General features: G+C 32.9%; 1 protein-coding gene and 1 long non-coding RNA gene across 2 annotated transcripts in view; one reads left to right on the forward strand and one right to left on the reverse strand.

Moving 5' to 3' along the window:
* Positions 1–410: 410 nt before the first annotated feature.
* Positions 411–3,747, reverse strand: LOC119631873 (osteopetrosis-associated transmembrane protein 1). Its single transcript, XM_038024416.1, has 4 exons — positions 3,352–3,747; positions 3,076–3,260; positions 2,813–2,990; positions 411–693 (listed from the first exon to the last, which is right to left on the reverse strand). Exons 1-4 carry the CDS (start codon positions 3,665–3,667, stop codon positions 563–565), a joined length of 810 nt encoding a protein of 269 aa, XP_037880344.1. The 5' UTR covers positions 3,668–3,747; the 3' UTR covers positions 411–562.
* Positions 3,748–4,762: 1,015 nt separating this feature from the next.
* LOC119645161 overlaps positions 4,763–11,695 on the forward strand; it is a 42,368-nt gene continuing 35,435 nt past the window's right edge. The window contains exon 1 of the long non-coding RNA XR_005248634.1: positions 4,763–5,521. This is a non-coding gene — a long non-coding RNA (uncharacterized LOC119645161). The remainder of the gene's footprint in view (positions 5,522–11,695) is intronic.

Here is an 11,695-nt window from a genome sequence, read left to right on the forward strand (position 1 = left end):
CAGACGGAAATGCTTAGACCGATTCACGATTTGATGCTTATGTATATATATGCTTATACGTATGTAGCTTTGCAGGTAATATTTTAAATGTTCCAACCAAAAAAAAATTTCTTTAATGATATTTAACAAACTCTAGATGACTTTTTACGAGCAAGTTTTTGAAATTGTTTTTTGCATCAGATATTTCAAAATGGCTAACAAAATAGACTTTAAGCGAAAGTTGACTACATTTAGACTGAGAGATTAAGACCAAACAAAAGACTTCAGGGTGATATGTTTTCTTGTTCTTTTTTTTTATATTTTTATAGACTATATTTTCAGGTTACAGCGAAGAGGCATAGATGGCAGAGCCAAAAATGCCTTTGAAGCTTTTTACTCTAACGTAACGGTTTATTCATAAAAAAAAATAATAATAATATATATATATATATACATATTTTTCATAAATTTAAAAAAAAAAAAGTAATAATAAAGAAAACGCAATAATTAACTAGTCGTTCTCTGGAACTTTGTATATGATCCCTTAGATTACGTCCTCTTTTCGACTTTCTCTAAAAAGAGTTTAGAACATTTTTTTACTGATTGCCGGTGATGTTTCACTTAAGTTTGTCGAAGATTTTGGCAAGGAAGTCGCGCCTGGTGTTGCGGTAGAGGAAGTGGATGCTGTTGGCGCAGGTACGTTCAACAGTGGATCTGCAATAGAAAGGAATAAAAAAGATGTGTTATGTCATAGGATTTAAATTAAAAAAAGAGCGCACGCAAAATATCCGAGAAACGCCCATGCCATATGTTTCGTTTAGGTCGTTGTCACTTTGATATATGAGAAATTCTTTATAAGGTTGTCAAAATTCTACAGTTACATGAAGACAATGAATCGATTGCTTTGTAAAACGTGTCCCCTTTTACAAGGCTCTCAGTATTAAACGTGCCTTAAATATGGGCCAGTAAGAAAAACTAAAAAGAAGAGTTTTTGTAATATGATCAAAATGCATTTGCATTGTGCGTGTGCTGATCCAGACTAATATGTTCCTCTCCTGGCTTGGCAGAAATTTAATTAACATCTGCGTCAAATTTTATGCCCAATATCTCTGGCAGTTGATAGCATACGCTTGTCCATATTTAACTATAAAAATACTCATTTTTCGGTTTCTAAATTAATTCTAAGCGATTTACTTACTAACCCATCTGAAGACACTTCTTCAAAATTTTGCCTTTAAAGGCTTGAAGATAGAGGCAACATTTTTATATATTCTACAATATTCTACAATCAGCATGGCTGATTTTTTTCTATTTTTGTGGAAGTAACGAGCAAAAAACACGAAAAGCAAAGATGTTCTCTGTGTTTGTTGTCGTGCAGACGGATACTTTGATCGGTTTAGATTATTTTCAAATTCTTTCGGAAATTAATTGACGTTATCTTCAGTGTTGCGAACAGATATTACATGGTTGGGTAGACGGACAAACGGATAGACATGTACATTCTTAGGCGCGTGCCGAACTTGATACAAGTGAAGAATGTATATAATTCATGAGTTTTTTAAGCTTGCTTTTGTAGGGGATTCTAGCAAAAAACGGAGTTTGAATACATTTCAATATTGGATAGGCGTGGCCGATTTTTTTTCATTTTTGTATAGATAGTATAGCATCGACCAAGTTTTTATAGGTTTGCCTGTCGGAGTTTGCGAGTAATGAGCAAAAAACCTAATTTGTCTTTTCTTTTCGAAAACCGATGTGTTCTCAGTTTAAGGGGTACTGTAGGCTGATCCTTCGAAAGACTTTGCCCATTCTCAATACCAATCTGTGTGCAAAAATTTCCAATATTTCTGTGAAACTTGACGTCGATAACTGCATTTTTGCAGTGAGGAGGATGTTTGCAACCGATGTTATACAGACTGACGGACGGATATGTTTAAATAAATTCAGGATTTAATGCTAATCAAAAATACGTATACAACACTTAATTGGGTTCTCTTAATACGTCTTGTGGACAATTCGACAAAATTGATATACTTCTCATTCTTCGGTAATGGATATAAAAAACGACAAGGAGAAATGTTCTTTTGAACAAATCTACGAAATCAATTTAAAAATATCTTCAAGAAAAACAAAGCACTATTTATTAAGCAATTTGCAATCTCTCCCATCTTTAATTGGAAAAATTAAAAAAAAAAAAACGTAATTATATGGAAATGAAAAAGAAGAGAGTAGATCATGAAAATTAGTATACGAGGATGGATTTGTATAAAATACTTGTACAATGTCAGCGAACCCATATCAAAATCTAAATAGAAAACTTCGACGTTCGACATATATGAATTAAATAAGACACGTCGTTTTTTTTATATGCATAGTCTCCAGTCATGGTAAGCGCATTTACTTGCTGTGTCAAAAATTGGACCAGTTCGATTTTAAAATCTTATTATTGAGTACTAAAGGAAACTTTCAGGCAGCGTTCTCTATTCGAAAAGATTTTTAGAAAATGATTTTCGCTTTTTAGAAATGTGATTATTTTCTGATTAGAAAATAAACAAGTTGCCAGCACAGCGGCGCTCAATTGAATCCTAACCGGATAAAAGTGGAACGATTTTAATCCTTTATACGGCATCAATTTACATGCATTTTCATTAAAAATGGTAAACGCTTGTAACCCATATATCCATTTTATAGATTGATTACAAAATTGACTACTGCTTCCTGCCCTATTAATGTTTTGAAAATGTGTTAATAGGTTTAACTATAATCTTACTATTAACAACGGTCCACTTAGTAAATCAACATATTCTTTTTTTTATTGATAGATTCATAGCCTTACCTTCGTCGTGCAAGGTTCCGTGATTATTTTCTCGTCGTATTGTGATAATATAGGAACTGGTATAAAATATCATAGGCAAGCTAGTAACAAAGGCCAAAGCTATTGTGAAGTAAGTTAATTTGGGTTTTCGCTGGCAGCATTTCAATTCTTTGGACCAATGATTCCGCGTGCGATTCATCTGGTATTAAAATAAAAAAAGTATTTTATTTTATCTTTGTGATTTAAAGAATCACTGAAATTGCTTAAGAAAGAAAAAAAATCACCTGATCTTGCATTTCGAAGCAAACTTTACCGTTATAATGCTGATTTAATGATGTAAAGTAAGAGTTTAAATCTCTGTACAAATGTAGGCAAGTCGCACAAATTTCATTAGTGGTATCATTTATACATCTTGAAAATTCTGTATTTTTTTCTTCGTATTTTTTAATTGCGTTATCCTCATAGCATTCTTTTAGATGAAATAATAATAATAATAATAAACAAATAAAAAATAAAATTTTGAGGTTATTCACTAAACACTGTTTTTGCAAAATATTTACCGTTACAATAGGCTTTAGACCAAATACTGCTTAGCAAATTTTGAGTAGTAGGTATTAGATTAAGACGATCCTGATCAAAATATTCTGAGCATTGTGATAATTTTTTGTATTGTGCAGTCATATTGTGGTACGTATCCTCGCAATTAGAGCAGATTTTTACGGGCACCGAGTTATGCGTCACACATGTTACAAGATTTTTTTGAAAATCACCAAGCTCTACCAAAAGTCTGGGACACGATGGCTCCTTGTCCAGCTTTGTTGCAAAAGCATACGTTTGCAAAATTAAGTATAATTTTAAAATCAATCCTTGAAACATTTCACTAGATTCTTGAGGAAGCAAAGACAAACAATAAATGCTGCTTATTTATAATAAGAAACAATCACAATAAAATGATAACTTTATTTATATGTTCAATTACTTAATAATTAATTTCTAAGGAAGGTAACACTGGTCTGAAAATTAAAAAAGGATTCTGCGACCTTTTATTTACCATGCACGATCTTTTGATAAACATATATGCTCTTTGCATAAATGAGAACGAAAGTGCATTAAAATAGCGTTATAGAGATTTCAAAAAAACACAAAACCATTACACCAAATTTTAATACAAATTTTTTGTATATCGTAAGGTAAAGTGCGACAAAAACATTACCAAATAATGCGCCACTATATAAGCGAACACAAAGCATATATAGCTGGTGTAATATTGCGAAACTAAAACACAAAGAGTAACTGTAGTAGTAATAAACATTATACACAACTGTAAAAAAGTGGGAGCACTTTTCTTTAAAACTCAACGTTGGCAGTGCTTCGTTATTGTTCTTTTCAGGTTTCATATAATATTAATATTTTAAAAATTTCAATACCAGTATAAAAGAAGGCACCATTTATTAAACCATTGCCGGTATTGTTATTGTAAAATCTTCTTTACTCTAAGAGGGAGTTCTTTACTCGGCATCATTTATTCAAAGATTGCTGCTTGGATTGTTATTGTAAAATATTGTTTACTCTTTTACCCTGAGAGGAGATTTCAGGACTTGGCATCATTTATTCAACGCTTGCTGACTGGATTGTTATTGTAAAGTTTTGTTTTGAGAGAAAGCATTGTCTATTGATTTATATTTACTCTGAGAATTGATTTTATGCAACGAACAAGTCAGGAATTTTTGATGGTAGTGTTAGTTTTTTTAGTTTTTAATAAACAAGAGCGGAAGAAAGGTGTATTAAGCGTTTTGAGCGGAGATATTTGCTATAAAAGAACGGTTCATAATTGTTTGTATACCTTGGTGAAAAATTAATAGAAAATATATATACATGTATATGTATATATTTATTAATATCTACATATATACAATTGTATATGTTTAGCATGTTTTATAATTAAAACAAAAATTTAACATAATTCTTTAATATTTAAATAACACCAAGTAATTATATGCAGAAAACAAAAAAAAAATAAATAATGGTTGAAAAAACATCAAATAAAGTTAAGCTAGATTTCTGCACAGTCTTCAAAAAAATGTATACAATTTCGCTGATTGCTGTGGACCAAAAATATTAAATTAACTTGTTTTCTTTCTTCGTAATACTAAAAAGGAATGTTTAATTAATTTTAATTTACATTTAATGAAGAAAATTAAATTGGTGGAAAGAAAAGAGGTATCAGCGACGCCGCGCCACTCCTTAGGAAAGAAATTTTTCTTTTGCTGTTGTCCGTAACGTTCTGCAAACCAACAACAACAAGAACAACAAAAAAAAAAAAAATTTTTTTAATTGGTACTTGTTTTTTTTTTATTATTTTTTTTGTTTGTTTTTTTATTGTCTCTGCGAAAAAGTGTTATCCTGTGCATAGAAAGTTTTTTTGTTGTACATATAACACTGATGCTCACACACACACATGTACACACATGCACACACACACACATACATACACACGCGCGCACACACTTTACATGCACATGGATGCATACACATACATGTACATGTAATATAACGAAGATATTGCGGTGGTTGATGGTTGTTCGGTTTCTGCATAAGATTTAAACTCCGGTTAAGTGGGAAATCGTCTGCCGTTAAAGCTGAAGTGTAGCTTAATAGAAAATTGAAAACTTTTATTGGAATTCTTTTGCGGTTTTCTTCCTTACATAAAAAAATTAAAAACAACAAACGGTAAGTAATATGAAAAAAAAAATCATTTATTTTTCAAAATTTATCATTTCAATATCATTTCTTTCCAGTCATACTAGAAATTTTAAAATTAAATTTTAAAATGGTTATCCCGTTTTTATGTTACACATACCTTGAAACTAATTTTTAATATCTATTCACCTGCATGTGAAGTCTGCAAAGTTTATAACTAAGTGATATATATATATATGTATATATATTTATTTATATAGACGATAATGCGATAAGGTTTGTCAATGGCTATCTTAGATATAGTTAGTTAAGTTTTAAAAATTTTCGATTATTTTCCTGTGCAAAGGCTGGCTTCTTTTTAAAAGTGTTGATTTGGTTATTCTAGGTGTGATTTTTTTTTTTTTTTTTCGAGGCTTCGATTTAACGTTACATTCGTTTGCTTTTATTAACAATTATCTTGAAGTTTTCAAGTTCAGCTAATGGGTAGACAGCACTTCAATTGAAGCCATGAATATATCTCTAATCGACGCTTGATAGATATTTATACGCCACACTTTCTTTCAGAAAGTATTTATCGCAAGATTTGCAAGTAGGAACACGATACCGAATAAGAAGATTACAATATTGAACTGTATTGAAGTGTTTCGAAGTGCATTTGCTATCATTTTTACATATTTCATGTTTGAATTTTAAGAATTTTTGCATATTATGCGTAGCTTTCATCCTTTTCCTAAGAGAGCACTAATGGACAAAAACAAAAAAAAAACAAAAAAAAAAAAAGAAAAGGAAACTTGCTATATCAGTTGTGAAGGCCACGGAAAACCCACATTATATTGTACATACCGGTGGCTTTAGTAGACATAATTTACTCTAAGCCCAAATTGTTATAAACATCTTTCACCGATAGATCTTTTCAAGTAAGATAATGTTTTATACATGCATATGTGTGTATGTTTCGATTGCAATTATTTTTTTATAGGATTTAATATTGTAAAAATTTCATATTTTCTGTATAAAAATTTCAAATAAGAGATATCTTCTCGCTACTAGTATTAAGGTATGGTATAAGGCGCATGCGCTCTACAATATTCTTCAATCTCCATCTTGACATCCATCCATTGAGTGAATGAATACTTGCACATAAATGCAAACGCAAGACGCAAGAAATTTCTACCGTATTTTGGTTCTTCAATTGATATTCTCGTTAGAATGATTGGGCATTTGCAGACGGGAATTGAAACGTTTACGTTTAAGTGAATAATGATTCTTCACTTCTCGTCACCTTCCGGCAACATTTTTTATCTCAAAGATGTTACCGCATTCTTCTTCATCAAGCAAAAGAGATTCTGCATAATATTTTTCTTTTAAAAATGTCCCGCAGTCCTCCTACGTTAGCTATTCCTTAGTGCATTTATGCTTGCATTCATAGCGAAAATAAAGTTAATTTTTTATAACCAATGTTTATATTGAGGGCTTGCGTCTGCTCTTGACGAATTGTTGGTCAGAGACGATTAAAATCCGTTAACTTTATTGATGCTCAATTAGATCGTAAACTTATTTGAAAGTGAATACAATTGTCAAGAAACCTTTCGAAACGATCAACTTTTACTCTTTGGCGGTTTCGGAAATAAAAGAAATGAAATGGATTCCTATTGAACAGGTGAGGAAATTACATTCGGCTATGACCGAATCCTTTATACCCGTCACCGTTATCCTAAAATAAATTGCTAAAAAGTTGATGGGGAGGAGGGGCGGGGGGAAGGAATATCTTACTCTTAGTTTTCATTACTCAATAAAATTGGATGGGCACGGTTGATACTTTCCATTTTTGTAGAATAAATGTCAAAGTTTCTGTCGTGTGTGTATCTGTTCTAGCTATGAGCAATGAGTTAAAAACACGAAAACCGAACATGTTTTCAAGTTTTGGTTTAGATTATTTTGCAAATTTCTAGACGATACCTCCCATTATGGTCAATGTAAAAATATTTACTACAGATATATCACAGACGGACAAATGGACAGACGGATGCTAATCAAAAATATTGGCATATACTTTAAGGAGATTCTGAAGCTCTCCTGCGGGTACTATAAAAGTGTTGAGAAAAAATTGATGAAAATTTGTTGTTACACTTTAATATTGGGTGGGCGTGGCTGATTTCTCTTTCATTTTTATACATGTACTGTGGTATGGTTCATACATTATACTACAAAATTTTTGCACATTTATCCGCTGTAGTCGGTAAAAATAATGAGCTAAAAATCGTTTTTTTTTTTTTACGGAAAGCATGGATTTTCTCACTGTACATGTTATCGGTAAATGCGTCGTCCTTGACATATTTGATCAATTTTCATTATGCAAAAAATAGAGATGTTCTCAGTACTGTAGGCGTGTCCTTCGACCGACTTTGGCCTTTGTCAATACCAACCAGTGTGCGAGAACTTCCAATGTTTTAGTCAAATTTGAACCCGATAGCTTCCATTTGCGGTTATCTTAAGCTTTTTTCCAAGTGTTAAACATGCTTTCACAAAACGATTACATGCCCTCTCATCGTTCGATAATAGGTATAGAGATTTCTTAGATGACGATAGATTACTCAGTGAATGCCTTCTTAAAATAATGATAGTAAGTATAACTGAGCAAAAAAAAAAAAAAAAAAAAAAAATATATTCATAATATCCATGAGAAATTGGCCTCAGAATTATCGGGGAAACATTCATCTCTTGGCAAATTGTTATCACTTGGAAAGCTTTCGCTTATCACATATAGAAGAAGTCAGTTACCATTTTGACTATCGGTTTCAATTTGTTTAAAACTTTCGCTATTTGTCTCTGTTTAGAGTATTTGCACTTATTTAAGCAGTGTCTACTGAACATGGCAAGTAGCATAGCACATAGCACATAGCATTTGTTCAATGCCTAGAACGAACGTTCTATTAATGAACTTTTAAATATGTTTTCAATTAAATTTCACAGGTGTTTCTATACGTTATTGCTTAGTTCAGTTGCGTGAGTTGAATGACGTTTGGAAAAGTTCAAATGTCTCGCTTTGCCTTATAACCATCAATCAATACTTGACTTATGGCAGACGATATTGAGGATTGATTGCATCTCCTAAATGTTTTTTTTTTTTTTTTTACGGTTTACCTATCTTTATTCATTTTTTATTATCCCGCGTATGACATTTCATGCATTAGATATAAAACTTTGCTTCTCCTTTGCTTTCTTCTTATTTGTCGATATTCGATATTTGCTATTGAAAATATTGTCCAAGGCTGAGCAGCCATACCTTTGCTATCTTTTAGAAATAATATGAATTTCCTTTGGAAAGAATAATTGGCCTTTCAAGGCTATCCTCGAAGAAAACCATATAAGGCTATTTGTCATAAGAACGGAAGGATCATTTCAACAAAGAATGAGTCGTCGATTGAAAACCGTTTCAATCGGAAGCAACACTGTCTGCTAATAATACCACCGAGGATAGGGGATATTCCCGATTAGAATTGTAAACATTTCTTTCTATGGAGTCGGATTTGTTCATCCTGAAAACTCACAATATTATAGCACTTGGTCTATTATGTTCATTTTTTGTCGTAATTACATCAATCATTGTTGGTAGTATCTCTTAGCAAGGGTGTCAGTCGGCGGTAGAATGAACCATAATATGCCGCTCTCCACTCACTGAGCTCCCAATAGGGAGACCGCCATGGATAATTAGCTTCATTGGCGATGTTATTAGTTCGTGTAGCGCGCATCATGCTTATTTGGGCATTGGATATCGCAACGCATCATTCATAAATCTGGAGCAACACTATTGTTCTCCCTTTATTTGCACGGGAAAAGTATAGTGTCCCGTAAATGGCGTTTTTTTAAATTGCGAATTACGTGTGCGCTTTAGTTTGAGAATTTATACCAGGGGTCGGCAAGCTATGACTGACTTTAGTTCCGCAAAGTCAAAGTTACGCCAAGTCCTGCCCTTTTTAAAAAAGATGCTCTCAAAGCAAATAAATAATAATTAGCTGCCTGTGTATGTGCATAGATGATGTGGTCATAATAAAAGACGATGGCTCATTTTACGTGGACTCGGTCTCCGTTCGAATAATGAAACTTATTGGGTAAATATTAAGTAGTCCGCAGCCACTTTTGCTTAATAAAGTCATATAACGAGTTTTCAAAATAAGACGCTTCATGTGAAATCGTCGAAATAGTGATCCGATCCGAACCGTCCGAACATAGTATTGGTCCTCGGGTGAAAACGCTTCGGTGTACCAAATCTCATCAAAATATCTCAACAATTGCGACTTGGACGTTGCACACCCGGTCCAGAGTACATGGACAGACAAGATTAGAACGATATAAGTACAAGTAATTCTGAATTGATCGGTATAATAAAGCATGCAGGATGTAATACACGTATATGTTACACGTGGATAAATGCAGATAAATATGCATATATATGCATATAAATAACAAGTAAGTAATATTAAATTCGGTCGGGACCGAATCTTTTATACCCATCAGCCCCATTTACCCCAATCAAAAAAGGAGAAAAGAAGCAAAAGAAGAAAATTCTTATGCTCTATAATATGGAGCGGGCGCAGTTGATTTCTTCTATTTTCAAAATAAAAGTTTTTGTCGTAGGGGCATGTGGGCGTTCTAGGCATGTCCTATGAAAAGTTTAGGTCAATTTTAAAATTCTTTTGTAAATTTGTAGCCGACATCTTCATGGTTACGCAAACAGACAGATGGATAGACAAACAGGCGCGCATGTTTAAGTGCATTCCAGATTTGAAACTGGCAAGGAATTTGTATAGTTTCTGGGGTTTTTGAAGGTTGTTTCTGCGCGTTATAAAGTTATTGAAAGAGTAATTAACTACACGATACACTATAATATTGGATAGGCGTGGTCAATTTTTTTTTCATTTTTGTGCACAAATGCTACAGCTACGCCCATCGAATACGCGTTCACATTTTTGTATATTTATTCGCTATAGTTTATGAACCAATTTTTCATTTACTTTGAAAAACATAGGTGTTCTCAGTATATGTAGCGTGTTCTTCAATCAGTTTGGCTCATTTTCAAATACCAAGCAGCGATAGCAGTCATTTTTCCGGCCCGGAGAATGTTTACAACAGACAAACAGATAGACAGACAGACAGACAGACAGACAGTCATGTTTAAATCGATTAAGAATTTTATACTGAGCAAGAATATAAATACTTTGTGGGGTCTCTGATGCTTCCCTCTACAGGGAAGCTCTCTCTGTATAACAGAAATAATAGCTAATCGAATATCACTTTTGAAAACCATTTTATATTCGGCGTAATAAGTAATTAAAAGTGTAATATAAATATATATGTCATATTTGTTCACCTTGTGAATATGACATTCTCAACATTTTAATGAATTTCGTTTACTTACTATTGTAGGATGATTGCGACACGAGTATTAGTAAATTTTGTGTTGGATTTCCTGTGCATGTCGGCATTTCAAACTAATATCGGAGCCATTTACACCAATCTATAATTGAGCTTAAGGCGCAATGTACAACTAACTAATTCGTTTAACGATTTGAGTAAAACTTGTTATGAATGTCGTCACTATTCGAAACGGAAACAAGCATTTTTTTCGGCGCATTAGAATGCCATTGCAAACGTATCCCATTGAATCTGAGTGAATGTAACATTTTACGGCGCCTTTAAATGCCGTATTCTCATAAGCATGAATACGTACATACATACAATAGATTGATATGTGCTCTTAGCAGAAAATCAAGTGTTAGTAGACTATCGAGTATACGCTATAAAGTAAAAATAATTCGATTCGATAATCGTGAGCATGTCCGGGCATCTTTCAAGGAGGGTAAAGCATTAAGTGCGAGTGTTTCTCAATATATCAAATCAATATTCAATAATTCATATGCATACATATATATATATATATATGCGATTTGTTCTTCATTCTTCTATTTGGATTCGTTATGGGGAACTTATGATATCTCCTTGATAAGGTAGTAAAAATTAATGAATGTGTAAACGAATGTGGGCTTCTTGGGCAAACAACTATATATCGCGGTGAGGGAGCGAGAGATCAAAAGTGAGAAAGAGAAATCAATAGAGGGAGATAGCGCGCGAGAGAGCGAGTAAGGATGAGGAGAGGCGGCGGTAAACAGAAAATGTAAATAATAAATTTATTCACACACCCAA

This window comes from Glossina fuscipes, unplaced genomic scaffold (assembly GCF_014805625.2).
Source record: "Glossina fuscipes isolate IAEA_lab_2018 unplaced genomic scaffold, Yale_Gfus_2 1, whole genome shotgun sequence".
Lineage (NCBI taxonomy): Eukaryota > Metazoa > Arthropoda > Insecta > Diptera > Glossinidae > Glossina > Glossina fuscipes.